Raw genomic sequence first — 17,157 nt, 5'->3', positions numbered from 1 at the left:
ATTATAAAAAAACACAAATATAGTCAGTTCAAAAACTTTGCATTTTAAAGTTTTAGTGTTTGTAACTAGTATGGCTGTGAAATAAATAAAACAAAAATAAAAACAAAAAAATCCATTTGTTCACAAAGGGAGCAGAGTTATATAATATTACATTAAATGGGAACAAGTAAAACCTAAAGCCATATAGTACTTGAGTACTGCTATCAGTCTTAATCATCACTTTTAGAGTAATTTGATGCCCTTTTTAATTGTAAGGCTCTATGTTAGTTTTTCTTTAAACGGCTAAAGTCTAACATAACTACTCATCTTACATTTATCTATGCAACAATGGATTTATTTTTAGTACTTGAACGCATCATGGGTGTTTACTATCGTGTCCTGAATCTGAAACCGGATTGGTGGAGCATGTTTTGAGGCGGGAAACCGAGACTTAAATTTCGGCAAAGATTGGTGTTTTAATCTAGTTCCTAAACTTGGTCCTCTTTTCTTTAACTTCTTGCATTTTTATTGACAGATAAGACGAAATGTTTTACTACCCCAATGTGCTCCAACGACATTCTGGATGTTTTTCCACAATTTGGTGAGTCTACATGTTGCTTCAAAGCCATTAGCAAGAAGTCCTGATGGACATTACCTCCCGACTAGCTAACTGTTATGTCTAAATTTTGTAAATGTGTTTTGTTATTCAGGTTAGCAGCCACTAAAGGCATCAGGGTGACCCGCAGAGAGCTTCTGAGAGTCAATGTCAAGCGGACCTGGTATGAATGTGCACGTTTTTGTATAGCAAGCCTGATAAAATTGCTAAAGTAGATTAGCAAAGGTTTAGACTAGTTTAGGTTACTTAGTTCAAACTTAGCACTTCACTACATCTCCATTTGCCAGTAAATTGTGCAGCTAAGTTTTACTGTGCACATTTAGTCAAGATTCATCTGCCTCATTTTGAATGTTTACAGCGGGGAGATTTTGGACTATGTGACGGCACAGGTTCCTCCACCACAACCCAGCCTGCCCAGGCCTCGGTTCTCTCTGTACCTGTCCTCTCAGCTGCAGTACGGAGTGGTTGTAGTCTACCACAGGCAGTGTGGCTTCTTGCTTGGTGAGGAACAAACAGAAAGACAGCAGAAACAAGAGAAACTGAAATCGTGTGATCAGCCATGACATTCCTCTGCTTTCCTTACACACTATGCTGCAAGTTGAGTCACTGCAGTAGTTGTCAAATTTGAAAGTGTATACAAAACACTGAGGAGATGACTAACATGGATTAAAAAATAAATGGGAATCATTTCATGGTAGATTGCTTATATAGGATTAGCAAAAAAAAAGGGAGTTGGTTGGCAAAATGATTTTCAATTGAAACAAAAACCCCCAACAAAAAACACTAACTCAAATAAACCAAAAGCAAAAACAGAGCAGCTTCATTATTTTTCATGATTGATGTTAACTGGGGAAAAAAGCCCAGCTTGTTTACTTTATGCAAGACACATCAGACAGATTGTGTTTGTCACCTTCTCTCTGTGTCATGAAAACTGTTTTGGTGCAAAAACCAAAACAATGCTATCATCCCAGCTCCCCCTGATAAGTGTGATTTAGAAGCCAATATGGAACTAATGAAAGCAACATCATCAAACACAGCGCAACAGTCTCGATTCATCAGGTCTCAAATTGCAGCCTGACGATGATATTGCATCCGACAGATTCGCAATCATGCTGCTGTCATGGTTGATGAAAACGGTGAAACATAATGCAGGATGATCAGCAGGAGGAGATGCCAAGAAAGCAGCCATTGTCTGCAGTGGCATTTAATTTCACCCACCAGTACAATAAAACCTCCAAGTGTGTGGGTATGATGTTTATATGGTATTATTAAGCAGGGCTTAGTGGAGTTTGGTATGGTCATTGTAAAATGGGACACAAACATCCTCCATGCTCATTTTTATTTTTCCAGACATCCATTTTTTTATATGCTTATTCAGTTGAAGGTCCTATGGGGCTGGAGGCAATCCTGGCTTTGGGGGAGAGGTCGGGTACATCCTGGACAGGTTGCCGGTACAGGCAACCTAAATACTCTTAGTACCTTTTATCAATGAGGATGTTGAATACACATGTTAGCTTGAAGTGACCTTTAGTACATTTGTCACTGTTAACTTAAATGTGATGCCTCTTCTTGCATCTCTGTTTTTTTTGTACGAGTCGTGTGCATAATTTTTCTGTTTTCCAGAGGAGGTTCAACAAACCATAGACCGCCTGCTGCGCTGTAAAAGATGTGTACCTATAGACATGGCTGAATCTGGCAGGTCTGTGTATGCACGCACAGTGTGCTAATCCACAGGGGAAGAAAGTTTTGTCTCTTGCGGCATCTGAAAAAAAATTAGCAGAACTGTCAGGAAGTTTTAGCTGTTTGGGGAAGTGTGAGCTCACAGGCTTGTTGTTGAATATTTATGAGATGACAAACAGATTGTTTGGAGTAATAAACAGTAAAATGGAGAATATGGCGTTTAAATTAGTGGACAAATGGCTCTCCTTCCCTTTAAATAGCTTCATCAATGTTTCATAAGCCACATTATGGAACAGCAGTAATGTTATGCACTTTGCTATTTATTAATCCATTTTGTGCGATATGAAGGAGCTCTAGTCTTATTCCAGTGATATTTAATATTATTAGAAACTGCAAATTCTAAAATGTGTGCAGTGTTTGAATATGTTGAGTAATAACATTGGCGTATCACGCTGTAGGAATGCTTTGGATATACCTGACATCCTGTACATGATGGAGGAGGCAGAAGGAGCTCAGGATCCCTTCTTTGGTATCATGGAATCTCACCAGCTACCCAGCCCATACAAATTACCCCAGGTACATACACCCACCATTATACACCAGTATTATATATGCATGCCTCTGTAATATGTCAGGTAAGCTACAGAGGGACTGCAGTCAGTGTTGAAGGTCACGCTCTGTAAGCATGCAGGTGAGAGGCAGCAGTAGCTGCTACTATTACAATAATGATTAGATTTACCATGAATCATAATAATAGAAGCTTGCAGGATTTCACACATGCAGGCGAACTCCTGTTTCCAAAAAAATCTTTTGACTTGTAAAGATCAGTTCAGTGTTGAGCTTCATATGCAAGACTATTTGTGACATTTAGTCCTTATCCTAACACACAGACAAACATCTGATGTCCTGAAATTGTGACTGGCCATATAAATGCAGAACTTACTGTTATTTCACACAGTTTTGTTTGTTTGTTACCACAAATTACACATGCACCATTTACTTGGATTATTGTTTTATGTTAATGTTTACAAATGGGCTTTGATCGGTGTTTTTTGATCAACGGTCATGACAATTAGCATATTAATGATCAAGGAGCTGCCCATTGTTCATTCAGTGGGCTGGTTTCAGCTATTGTGCAAATGTACTGTTTATAAGGTTGGGGAAACCTCCAGTCAGCTGAGACTGAAGAAGTCACTTGGATGAGTGACGAAACGTTTCTCGCACTAAAAAAACGCCACGTCCAGGTGAACAGAATCAACCTTTTGGGGTTTACAAACCTAATTCCAAAGAAGTTGGGTTTGAAATAAACTGGGGGGGGAAATGCAGTGATTTACAAATCTCATAAAACCACATTTTATTCACAATAGATCACAGAAAACATATCAGATGTTTAAACTAAGAGATTTTATTATTTCGTGAAGGATAACACCTCATTTTGAATTTTTACGGCAGCGACATGTCTCAGAGAAGTTGGCATGGGGCAACAAAAGGCTGGAAAAGCACTGAGTAAGTAAGAGGTACAATAAAGAAACCGCTGGAGGAACATTTTGCAGTTAAGAAGTTACCTAGTGAGCAATGTGACTGGGTATAAAAAATGTGTCTTAAAGAGGTTTCTGCAGAACAACTTCAGAAAAAAAACTTTTCACCATATATTTCATCATCTACAGTACATAATCATAATACTCAAAAGATTAAGAGATCCTGGAGAAATCTGTGTGTGCAAGGGTCAAAATTAGTATGGGATGCCCATGAGATGATCTTCAGAGCCTCAGGTCTCACTGCATTAAAACAGGCATGTCTGTGAGCACAATTCACCGTGCCCCTCTAAAATGCAGGTTAAAGTTCTTATCGTGACAAGAAGAAGCCCCACATGAACGTGACCCTGCGCTTCTCTCGGCCAAAGCTCATTTAAAATGAAATTATTCTGTTATAGATGCCCTATAGTTCAGATTAAAGAGAAGAGGAATCATCCGGGTTGTTATCAACACTCTGTTCAAAAGCCATCTTTGATGGCATTAGTGCCTATAGTATTGGCACCTTGCACACCTGTAAAGACACCATCAGTGTTGAAAGGTGTAAACAGGTTTTAGAGCAAATGGAAACATTTGGCACATCAGGAGAAATATGACAGAGAAGACCCCGGACTGTCGGGACTGTATTCCTCTCCCAAAAGTCCAGCAGCTGCTCTCCTCAGCTTCCAGATGTTTACAGACTGTTGTTAAAAGATGAGGGGATGATACACAGTGCTAAACGTGGCCCTGTAACAACTTTTTTGAAACATGTTGCTGCCATGAAATGATTTTTTTTCCTGAATTGTTGCATTCTCTCAGTTTAAACATTTGGTATATTACTACAGGGAGTGCAGAATTATTAGGCAAATGAGTATTTTGTCCACATCATCCTCTTCATGCATGTTGTCTTACTCCAAGCTGTATAGGCTCGAAAGCCTACTACCAATTAAGCATATTAGGTGATGTGCATCTCTGTGATGAGAAGGGGTGTGGTCTAATGACATCAACACCCTTTATCAGGTGTGCATAATTATTAGGCAACTTCCTTTCCTTTGGCAAAATGGGTCAAAAGAAGGACTTGACAGGCTCAGAAAAGTCAAAAATAGTGAGATATCTTGCAGAGGGATGCAGCAGTCTCAAAATTGCAAAGCTTCTGAAGCGTGATCATCGAACAATCAAGCGTTTCATTCAAAATAGTCAACAGGGTCGCAAGAAGCGTGTGGAAAAACCAAGGCGCAAAATAACTGCCCATGAACTGAGAAAAGTCAAGCGTGCAGCTGCCAAGATGCCACTTGCCACCAGTTTGGCCATATTTCAGAGCTGCAACATCACTGGAGTGCCCAAAAGCACAAGGTGTGCAATACTCAGAGACATGGCCAAGGTAAGGAAGGCTGAAAGACGACCACCACTGAACAAGACACACAAGCTGAAACGTCAAGACTGGGCCAAGAAATATCTCAAGACTGGTTTTTCTAAGGTTTTATGGACTGATGAAATGAGAGTGAGTCTTGATGGGCCAGATGGATGGGCCCGTGGCTGGATTGGTAAAGGGCAGAGAGCTCCAGTCCGACTCAGACGCCAGCAAGGTGGAGGTGGAGTACTGGTTTGGGCTGGTATCATCAAAGATGAGCTTGTGGGGCCTTTTCGGGTTGAGGATGGAGTCAAGCTCAACTCCCAGTCCTACTGCCAGTTTCTGGCAGACACCTTCTTCAAGCAGTGGTACAGGAAGAAGTCTGCATCCTTCAAGAAAAACATGATTTTCATGCAGGACAATGCTCCATCACACGCGTCCAAGTACTCCACAGCGTGGCTGGCAAGAAAGGGTATAAAAGAAGAAAACTAATGACATGGCCTCCTTGTTCACCTGATCTGAACCCCATTGAGAACCTGTGGTCCATCATCAAATGTGAGATTTACAAGGAGGGAAAACAGTACACCTCTCTGAACAGTGTCTGGGAGGCTGTGGTTGCTGCTGCACGCAATGTTGATGGTGAACAGATCAAAACACTGACAGAATCCATGGATGGCAGGCTTTTGAGTGTCCTTGCAAAGAAAGGTGGCTATATTGGTCGCTGATTTGTTTTTGTTTTGTTTTTGAATGTCAGAAATGTATATTTGTGAATGTGGAGATGTTATATTGGTTTCACTGGTAAAAATAAATAATTGAAATGAGTATATATTTGTTTTTTGTTAAGTTGCCTAATAATTATGCACAGTAATAGTCACCTGCACACACAGATATCCCCCTAAAATAGCTAAAACTAAAAACTACTTCCACAAACATTCAGCTTTGATGTTAATGAGTTTTTTGGGTTCATTGTGAACATGGTTGTTGTTCAATAATAAAATTATTCCTCAGAAATACAACTTGCCTAATAATTCTGCACTCCCTGTATATTACTGCTACTGTGAATAAAATATGGGTTTGTGAGATTTGCAAGTCATTGCATTCTGGTTTTATTTACACCCCGAGTCATGTGGCAATGGGGTTGTGCACTATATTTCTCCCTGCTTACAATACTTCATAGTGTTGAGTCAGTTAAATCACAGTGAATAACTCCTTGCTGAGTGTGGGTGATGTAAATCTGGCAGACCTGGACTTGAACTTTGTCCTCATAATCTGTAATGAGTAGAATGAGTCAACATTATATGGATTTAAAGGATTGCTGCACTGCATCATAAGTGTTTGTTACGTGTTTGTGATGTGCGCTTCCAGACGGGGTTTGTGATTGAAGATGTTGGTTCACAGCACTCCCTGGTGCCCAGTCCCCACACCACACGAGGTGAGATGAAAACTCTGGCATTTTAAAAAGCTGTAGCTGCTCCCCATTTGAATCTCAGCTACTCTCACATCCTTGTGCTCCTAATTCCTCCTGCAATGTTAAACCAGGTTTCAGGTCACCTCCAGCTGCCATCACTCTAACTGAGAAGGAGCACTTCATCATCACCACTGCTGAGGTAAACTCTCTGTCATAGTGCGGGGACAAGAAACACCCCAGTCATCATTTTTAGTTACAGCAGGCGTCCTGGTGAATCACTGAGCCAGGATGTGGACCGTGTGCCCACAACATCTCCAGTTAACATCTTTGTCACAAGCTAGAAGCCTGCTTCCTGTGTGCCTCATGCTTTGTGACGAGGGAGCAGCATCAAAGGCAGAAGATGTAGTACACTGTCACATGTTCTTGTGAGAAAGATGTTTACTGTTAAACAAGGCCAGATATTTATAAGAACTCTTATTTTGAAGTGCTCAAACCAATCCAGTGTGTATAAGATAAAGTGAGGTGAGTGTTGTGAGGGAATGTGGATCAAAATGACAGACAGAGAGAGAAAAGAAGGCAGAGGGATGTGTTTCCCTACTGTAAGTCGAGCAGGACCATCACACAGTATTAGCCTCCTCGCTCTGTCACTTAGAGACTGCCAATGGCCCTCATGAACCGCATCAGCTGATGATATCCATTTTGGCTTGTTGAGATCGGGCTTAATTACATCAGCCTGTGTGCACAGTTTGCTCACAGAGACATGCTGCTCACATCCCTGTTGCACTGTCAGTCTCATGAGTTTAGTTTTGCTATGCAGGCAGAAACATGGTAATATCTGTACTCTCAGCTCTGTTGCTGCTGCTGTATTTTTATTTCTGTCTTTCATTCACGCGTCTTACATTTTCTGTGTCAGGATTTCGAGGGAGCTGATCTTCCTGAAGCTACAGCCAGAGAGATTGACTTGTTGATGGACCAAGCTGACCAGTTCCATAAAGGTGTTTCTGTCAGACTCATTGATTGTCCTCTGTGATAAGCACTGTGCACATACAGTGGGGCAAAAAAGTATTTAGTCAGCCACCGATTGTGCAAGTTCCCCCACCTAAAATGATGACAGAGGTCAGTAATTTGCACCAGAGGTACACTTCAACTGTGAGAGACAGAATGTGAAAAAAAAATCCATGAATCCACATGGTAGGATTTGTAAAGAATTCATTCGTAAATTAGGGTGGAAAATAAGTATTTGGTCACCTCAAACAAGGAAAATCTCTGGCTCTCACAGACCTGTAACGTCTTCTGTAAGAAGCTTTTCTGTCCCCCACTCGTTACCTGTATGAATGGCACCTGTTTGAACTCATCATCTGTATAAAAGACACCTGTCCACAGCCTCAAACAGTCAGACTCCAAACTCCGCTATGGCCAAGACCAAAGAGCTTTCGAAGGACACCAGGACAAGTATTGTAGACCTGCACCAGACTGGGAAGAGTGAATCTACAATAGGCAAGCAGCTTGGTGTGAAAAAATCAACTGTGGGAGCAATCATCAGAAAATGGAAGACATACAAGACCACTGATAATCTCCCTCGATCTGGGGCTCCACGCAAGATCTCATCCCGTGGGGTCAAAATGATCATGAGAACGGTGAGCAAAGATCCCAGAACCACACGGGGGGACCTGGTGAATGACCTGCAGAGAGCTGGGACCAAAGTAACAAAGGTCACCATCAGTAACACACTACAACGGCAGGGAATCAAATCCCGCAGTGCCAGACGTGTTCCGCTGCTGAAGCCAGTGCATGTCCAGGCCCGTCTGAAGTTTGCCAGAGAGCACATGGATGATACAGCAGAGGATTGGGAGAATGTCATGTGGTCAGATGAAACCAAAGTAGAACTTTTTGGTATAAACTCAACCCGTCGTGTTTGGAGGAAGAAGAATACTGAGTTGCATCCCAAGAACACCATACCTACTGTGAAGCATGGGGGTGGAAACATCATGCTATGGGGCTGTTTTTCTGCCAAGGGGACAGGACGACTGATCCGTGTTAAGGACAGAATGAATGGGGCCATGTATCATGAGATTTTGAGCCAAAACCTCCTTCCATCAGTGAGAACTCTGAAGATGAAACGAGGCTGGGTCTTCCAACATGACAATGATCCAAAACACACCGCCCGGGCAACAAAGGAGTGGCTCCGTAAGAAGCATTTGAAAGTCCTGGAGTGGCCTAGCCAGTCTCCAGACCTCAACCCCATAGAAAATCTGTGGCGGGAGTTGAAAGTCCGTGTTGCTCGGCGACAGCCCCAAAACATCACTGCTCTCGAGAAGATCTGCATGGAGGAATGGGCCAAAATACCAGCTACTGTGTGTGCAAACCTGGTAAAGACCTATAGTAAACGTTTGACCTCTGTTATTGCCAACAAAGGTTATGTTACAAAGTATTGAGTTGTATTTTTGTTATTGACCAAATACTTATTTTCCACCCTGATTTACGAATAAATTCTTTACAAATCCTACCATGTGGATTCATGGATTTTTTTTTTTTTTTTTTTTTTTTTTTTTTTTTTTCACATTCTGTCTCTCACAGTTGAAGTGTACCTCTGGTGCAAATTACTGACCTCTGTCATCATTTTAGGTGGGGGAACTTGCACAATCGGTGGCTGACTAAATACTTTTTTGCCCCACTGTATAACAGGGTTTTATGTGTTTAGCCTGACATCCTGTTTTAGCTTTGCAGAAATTCTGATCAGCTCTGCAACACGTCCCTCTCTTGCACAGGGTATTTTCTCTGCCTAGAGGAAATTTTTGGCACTGTCTTCTAAGAGGTTTTAGGAGTGGCAAAGACAGGTCACCCTCATTTGAAGCTAGCTTCATTAATTCCAAGCCTTGAAGACGTTTTTGTTTATGAAATCCTGAGAAATAACAGGAAAAGGCATCGATTTCTGCCAAAACCGGAACTTATTTACTTTACTGTAAGCATGTGGTCACCTACAACAAGACCCCATTCTGAGTCAGGAGAAAGCCTGTTGTAATGTGACTGCCCCCATCAGCCGGGTCAAATTCTTTGTGCCACGGCTATAATTGGAAAAAGAGCCGCTCTGACCCCATGAGTGCTTTTGCTACCAGAAAGAAAACATTTATTTTCTGGAAAATGGTTGGTTTCATTGGAGAGCAGAGAGGCAGAAACTTTAGATCGCCTCTTCTGCTCTGACAAAAATTATAAAAGACAGGACAACATGTGAGTAGCTTGTATTTAGTTCCAATTTTCTCTGTTAAAACATGAGTGAGCGAGTAGAAAAGGATTTTTTAGGGTCTTATTAGAATAGATTTAAGCCACTTGATTCATTAGTTTGGGTCATTTGGTGAAAACTGTTAGTTTGTATGTGTCTTGTTTCTCTGAGCGTTGTGTACAACACGTGTTAAACAGATGCAGAGGAGCAGACAGAGGAGAGCAGCTGGAAAGGAGCCATGTCTTCTGCTGATCAGTGAGTCCTGGTTAGAAACAAAAGTGACAAACATGGTTTGTGTTTCCACTGGCTGTTACGGCCCGTGCACAGAAAATAGACCGCAGACTTACAGGAATATTTATGTGTGTCTCAAAGGTGTGATAACAGTTTTCGTCTCATGAACATTTTCAGTGTCGTGCTACGTGTGTGTTTCCAGGCTGGAGGAGGTGGTGTTGGGGACAGACCGGGACAGTGTGTGGCTGCTGGACGAGGAGACAGGTCAGCCTATGGCGGTTCCTTTGGCAACCATTGCCCTAGAGATGACCCCTGTACAAGTTGCCATGCCATCTCCACCCTCTGGGGCATCTGGGAGAGAGGGGGACCGAACGACAGAAAGGCCCTGTGATGAGGTGGGATAAGGAGGACTGCTCACTTTTACTGTTTTGTGAGAAAGTAAAAGATTTCCGGTGTGTCTGTGTGGGATGTAGCTGAAAGGCTCTGGATTTTGTTGATGGAAAAACAGCTATTAAAGCTATGTTTTATTTTTAGGCTATTGAACGATGATTGTGTAGGAAACACTGTGATGACAGCTTGTTTTTATGACACCCGTAGCCCAGTGACTCACGAGCAGTTTGTTTTGTTTTAGAAACAAATAATAGAAAGCATGTGCGGGTGTGTCAACATGGAGCTGCATATTTTCCAGTATGCGTACTCCGGACTGTTAAGTCATTGCACTGTAAACGTATGATTGTTGCTGTGCCACCAGGTGGCTGCTCCTCCTCTAAGGAAGCGCGGTGGAAGACGCAGGCGTCAGCTGGTCTTTGCAGACCCTCAGGTCCAGATATCTGAAAGAGTGATGGAGGAGCAGATCGGGAACCCGAGGGCCGAGACGCTCAGACTGGTAGTTAGAATAAGATGACATCACTGAACTTTTAAAGATTTATCTGAATGAATTCAGTCTAAATATTTCAGATTTTGAATGACAGTTTGCATCACATAACTGCTGGAGTTATGTACACATTTAACAGCTTCTTTTCTTCTCAGACACATGTAGACCTTTTCCATGAGTCTCTACTCGACTTGACTCAATCCATTATTTAGGGCTTTCCATTAGGCTTTTTGTTACCTCCTGTCGGATTTCAGGTGATCCGAGGCAATCCGAAAATGTGTCGTCAACAGACTGCATGCCAACAGTTGGCCAGTCATTGGCGTCATGAGAGCTACACAAAAAACAGCGCGGTCCCTGAAGCTGAAAAAGCCATACACTGAGCAGCAGGTAGATAATCATCGTCCGCTGTTATTGTGTTTGTGTCACATGCAAATCACGTCACGGGACTTTTGTCCGCGTTACTATAACGACCCACACGTAGCAAAGTGGTACTCGATTGTAGTGGAAAACAACCAAAATGGAGTTGAGCTGAGCAGAGTAGGTATTAATGGAAAAGAGGCAATAGACACAAAGACTCCATACTAAAATCCGTCTTCGCTGGATGTTCCTGGTTCAGTTGACGGGGATCAGTGGTTGACTGACTGATTTTCAGTCTCTGCTGTTCTGTAATCAAAGTCTTGCCATCAAAGTGTCTATTCACCAGGGTGTCTGTTAATTAAACTCCTGCTCTCCACTTCTATTCCTTCTCTTCCCACTGGAATAGTGCTTATTGATTTCATTGCCTTCCTTCTTTGTTGCTCCCTTCCTGCCTTCCTGCCATGTTTAAATTCCTGTGATATGCTGAGATTGGTTTCCCTCCCTCCTCCCTCGCTGCACCAGAACCTTCACTCTAAAATCTTGTTTTTTCTCTCAGTCAGACGTGTTGCTGGACTTCCTGTCTGTGACCACGCGTGCCACTCCTACTCAGCTCTTCAGCGCCCCCTGTGGATGTAAGTACCAGGAGCTACACAGTTACTGTTGACTGAATACGAACCATTATTTCTAAGCCTTTTATTCTCAAGTAATGAAAGCACAGACGGATTGAGCAGTGTAAAATCCCTTAGAGAGAATCCCTGTGCATCATGTAAGGAAGCCTAATAAATAAAGAGAAATGCTGCAACTTGTCTGTTCGCCACATAAATGTTGTGCATGTTTCTAATCAGCTTCAGCCTCACTGGGCCTCTGCATGTTAATAGGTGGGGCTAATCTCCAACACAGTCATCAGCTATAGTGAAAAAAAACTATAGCTGTAGAGAAAAAAAAAAACTGTCGGCATAGCACCCTGTCTGCCTTTTGCCCTATCTACAGCCCTCCTTCACTCTGACCTCCAGACGCTATGGAAACAGCAGGCCTCACTCGCCGTCCTGCCCAAACAAGAAAAAGAGAAAGGGGAGGAGGAAGAAGAAGAGGAGGGGAGATTGGGGTCAGAGCAAGAGAGAGAGATAATGAGGGCAGAGAGGAAGAGAAGGGACTCGTCCATGAAGGAGGTGGGTCTGCGTACATTTAACCATCGACGAGGAGGATTTTGATGTAAAGTAGTGGTAATCTTACCAAACTCCAGTGTAATGCCATCCTGAATTCTGAGAGGGTGTTTGTGGAGCCAGAGTTGTAATAATAAGGCTTATCTGGTATCCAGCTAGCCCGCAGTGGTAGCCTGCCAGCTCAGTCTGTTCAGCTCATTGGTGAAATAAATCAGATTATAAACCTCATTTCTATTTCTTTACTCTCTCTCTTTCTCAGATACCCAGTGATTTAAGACTGCAAAGCACAGAGGGCTCATGTAAGAAGAACTCTCATCTTTGACACAGACTACTTAGATTTTTTTAAGAGCACAAAGCCACTCACTGCGTGTTTGTGTGTGTCAGCAGCTGTGTCAGATATGATGCTGGACATGTCCAAAGAAGATCGATCAGTAAGCGATGCCGTTACTTCCATCAGCAGATGGTAAGTCTCAGATGGATAGAAAGATGGACAGCTCGGTGCATAAGAAACAGATCACTGTGTGTTTGTGTTTGTGTGTTTGTGTTTGTGTTTGTGTGTGTGTGTCTGCAGGTCTCTGCAGGAGGAAGTCCAACAACCAATGGAGCCCATAGCAGAAGAAAGGATTGAGATGCCCGAGGCTCAGACTAACGCAGACAGCAGGGACATGCTGAGGTGCTTTGTGCTGTGAGAAACACTCTAAACATAAGCTAGCAAACACGCACAAACACACTCACACTGACACACAAACATACTTTGTAACTCCAAGAAATGCATGAAAGACATTTGCAGCTGTGTCAAACTCAGTCTCACTGATGCCCACTGTTTGAAATGAGAGTTACATTGTGGACCAGACCTATAGATGTTATTGACGTGCCTGTCTATACAATCTGGTCCACGTGAATCCTGAACTATATGTTGTCATTATGGCGCCCACACCGCCAACTCCTAACAACCTGCTCATCAGCCTGAGTGTGACAGTTGCTTGTAGCACGAATTTGATTAAACAACATCAGTCCTTATGTAAAAGCAAAGTGGGAACAAAGTGCTTATTTGTAAGTCTTAACATGTTAGTGGCTGTGTGGGAAATATAAGGGGAAAAACGCCTCTGATCAGGTGGTTTACATATATAGCACAAGCCAGGCAGCTCATATGAAAGTGGGCGCACAAAGAAAGGTTTTGAATTGTAAATTAAGTTTGCAGTTTATCTGGAAGTCGTCATCTAAATGGTCTACCTGACACTGCTTGCCTCTTATCAGCTCCAAGGGTTTCTTTCTTGTATATTCAGTATATCAATAGAAATGATATTCCCTGAAAACAGAGATCGTCTCTTGCTGATTACATGCGCAGGCCTCTCTGTACCCTTTGTAAAACAGCGAACATCTTTTGAAATTGTCCACCTCTGCTTGCTTTGTCCCACTCTGTGTCGGGCCGCTTTTATGCTCGCCGTGACGCTTGTGTGGCGGGTGTCGTGGGATAATTTTTACATCTCATCCTGTGTCGTGAGACATGATCTTTGTGACACATCGGCCGGTCGTGCAAGACCCGAGTGTACGATCGTGCCCGTTTTTATGATTATTTTAATAATAGTTCTGCACAGTAGCTCAGAGACGCACAAACACACAGGGGGAGATGTTGCAACTGTTTAGAAGAATACCGCAGTGGCTTCTTGCACCTTAACAGTGGGGAATAAAGACGAGCGAAGCGACCACTGCAGAGGGTGTAGTGGCACCTTTAGCTCATCAGCTTTAAGGTGTCATGGAGGTGTGCCCACACAGCCTCGACTGAAGGAGTTTGACACATGTGTTGCAACATAGGTAAACATGTAAGAGTCACTGTGATAATACAGGATGCTGAAGGATCTTTCTTTACTTTTTAATCCTTTCTGGCTCCTGAGTGCAGGCTCTTTGTTAATGCTGCCCAGCCTCCACATGCGCGTTAGTGCTCTAATATCCACTCGTGTTGAGATCTGAAGAGTCCACACTCTGCTCTGTTGCCAGAATCGCCCCAAGGTGATTAGTTTTTGTGGCACGACATGCTACTCTGCTCTTTGTATTTGAAGGTAGGCTGTGGCAGACTTTTAAAGGTGAACCATTAATGGCTACAGTTTGAAAACTAGGACAACTAGTCTATTTATTCAGAGTTCCAGCTGTGTTGGTTGAATTGCATGAAGAGAAACACAGTGACTTTCCTTTTCTAACACAGGCCAAAACAACGCTTAACAACACTCGTAATCTTTATCCAGTGTGTGCCAACAAACAGCATCTGAGACATTTTCACATCCTTGCTTATGTGACAGTGTTGGGGTCACTCGTCTTTTAATGCACACTTGTCTTCAGTGTTTTCAGGGATGTTGCACTGAGCTGTCATCTACACACTGGGAGTCTCCCTGTTGGTTTGATCTGGTTTATGTCTTGCAAAACTCTAATTTTTATTCAGTTCATGCGTCAGACAGTGAAACTGTTGATCACAGTGCATCTATAATTATATTCATGTCTGGTAACATGTATAATTGCATATACACTTTTTGCCTCCAGCATAACAGGTTGACCTGCTTTCTAAGTTGTTGGACATTTGCTTTGAAATTCTAAACAGAAAGGAAGCAGCAGACCTGAGGGATGAGTCTGACACGTATCCCTGACTGATTTTGTTTAAATGTCAAATACTGTGACTCCCTTCATGATTTCAGTTTTTGTAAATTTTCACATTTCAGATTTTAATATCTGACAAAAACAACTCAAGTAAATACAAAATGCAGTTTGGTGAAATTATGATTTTATTCATTAAATGAATAACTATCCAAAACTACATATCCCTTGTGTAAAAATGAAATAACCGCCTAAGCTTAACAACTGGCTGCACCACCCTTGGCAGCAAGAACTACAATCAGACATGATTGATAACTGATAGTGAGTCATTCACATCACTGTTGAGGAATTTTGGCCCACTCTTCTTTTCAGAATTGTTTTATTGGAGTGTTTTCCCAAAAGTCTCTGGGAACATCAAGATGCTGTTTGCTCAGCAGTGGGTTTTCTCCTTGGGTGCCATTTTTGCCCGGTCTCTTTCTTGTCATTGAATCATGAACTCTGACCTCAACAGAGACAAATGAGGCCTTGTCACTTTTGCGACCTCCTGGATGAATCATTGCTGCGCTCTTGAAGTAATTTTTGTAGACTGGCCACTCGTGGGATGATTCACTACTGGTACAGTTTTTCTCCATGTGTGGATAATGGCTCTCACTTTGGATCACTGGAGTTCCCAGACTTTAGAACTGGCTTTGTAACCTTTTCCAGACTGACTGATGCCAGTGACTTTTTTTTTCTTAGCTCTTTCTTTAGATTGTGGCATGATGTGCTTTTAGCCTACTTTACCTTGTTAGACGTGTTGGTTTAAGGGATTTCTCACATTTTCACACAGGACATGGAAGGTTTGGGTAACTTGGCTTCTTAATAAATGAAATCATTGTTTAAAAAAACGTAATCTGTACTTCCTCGAGATATTTAAAAACAAGCAAACAAAAAAAAACCACGTTTCTTTTCCAGCTGGATCACCTTCAGCCTGCAGAGGTTTGGTGAAGTCATCTTTGACTCTCTGCTGCCCCCTGAGGCCAATCGCTCCACTGCAACTGACACATTCTACAAACTGCTGGGTATGGGAAAGACAGAAATGGATTTTATTGATTTTTAGAGCTTTGAAGAATGAGGTGGATTGATGTGTCATTAAAGCTGACCTTTCACAAACTTCCCTGCATTGTACAGTAACAAAGGCTGTCACAGAGTGCGGTCTCTGTAACATGTTTAATGGCCCTATTCTGTGACGCTTCCTTCCAACAGAGCTCCTGTCTGCTGGACAGGTGACCGTACATCAGACTGAGCCCTACAGCAGCATCACCATAAGCTCTGCTAAGCTGACGATGGCTGCCTGAACACACCTACAGCATCCAGCTAAAACCTAGTAGAGATTCAGCTCATCTGAACACATTGTTAAATCCAGTTTTTAATCAATAGCATATGAAGATTATTAAATGAATTACTTTTAATTAAACATGACCCTTTTTAAAAAAACAAACAAACAAAAAACCATCAGCGTTTCCTGTTTTTATGCTTGGAAATTCAGTATTTTTAAGGATATTTTTAAAAATGTTATCCTACTCGTGTGGTTCAGATTTATTGCTTGTATGGTTATATTTTCAGGTGTTTAAACAGAGTGTTGCAGTTTGGACTGAGTGTTGTATTATTATAGCTTTTTTCTTTTGTTTTATATTGTTATTTTCTCTGTTAAAAATATTAAAGGATAAAAATTAACTCCAATTTTATACAGTTTGTATTTGCTGTGTTAAATTTTAGCTCTTTAAAGACTAAAATCTTTAATAAAATGTTACTTATTCTTTGCATCTCAAAGGACTGGACTTCTCTTCATTGTCATACGATGACTGAGCCTCTTAGAAAAAGCCTACACATCAGTCTCTCTCTTTCAGATTCTGCACATGCTGTAGAAACATGCTGCATATAGAAATTAATGAAATGTGAAATGTTACAGAGGCTTTATCTCCTGCCTGTGACGGGACCAGATGGTGCCTCGCTGGCAGAAAAACTCCTCTGTGACCTCATGGCTCAATAGCGATATGAGCGCTTGCTTGTCAAATACCTCGATGAGGCCAAGAAGCCCGAGCTGAGGTCAGGGCAGAAATCCTCATTCACATCAGCACACTGGAATGGGAATTTTGTTGCTATGCATTCAGGTGGTGACATCGTGCCAAGAAGTGTCCG

General features: G+C 42.1%; 1 protein-coding gene across 2 annotated transcripts; it reads left to right on the top strand.

Moving 5' to 3' along the window:
• Positions 1 to 399: 399 nt before the first annotated feature.
• Positions 400 to 16,781, top strand: rec8b (REC8 meiotic recombination protein b). Of its 2 annotated transcripts, XM_040044196.1 has the most exons (18): positions 400 to 580; positions 690 to 758; positions 954 to 1,096; positions 2,219 to 2,294; positions 2,734 to 2,851; positions 6,503 to 6,569; positions 6,677 to 6,744; positions 7,459 to 7,540; positions 9,963 to 10,020; positions 10,199 to 10,391; positions 10,748 to 10,882; positions 11,784 to 11,859; positions 12,218 to 12,396; positions 12,650 to 12,689; positions 12,778 to 12,853; positions 12,962 to 13,063; positions 15,931 to 16,037; positions 16,222 to 16,781. In XM_040044196.1, the coding sequence occupies exons 1-18, from the start codon at positions 525 to 527 to the stop codon at positions 16,311 to 16,313; spliced, it is 1,737 nt and encodes a 578-aa protein (XP_039900130.1). In that variant the 5' UTR covers positions 400 to 524; the 3' UTR covers positions 16,314 to 16,781. The 2 variants fall into 2 exon arrangements, with proteins under 2 accessions (XP_039900130.1, XP_039900131.1); XM_040044197.1 differs by lacking the exon at positions 954 to 1,096 and having other exon boundaries at positions 409 to 580.
• The last annotated feature ends 376 nt before the right edge of the window (positions 16,782 to 17,157 follow it).

The sequence above is a fragment of the Simochromis diagramma genome, unplaced genomic scaffold (genome assembly GCF_900408965.1).
Source record: "Simochromis diagramma unplaced genomic scaffold, fSimDia1.1 OVJJ01000602.1, whole genome shotgun sequence".
NCBI classification, from domain to species: Eukaryota; Metazoa; Chordata; class Actinopteri; order Cichliformes; family Cichlidae; genus Simochromis; species Simochromis diagramma.
The sequence above is the reverse complement of the archived record's forward strand: the minus strand, read 5'-3'. Positions and strand labels throughout refer to the sequence as shown.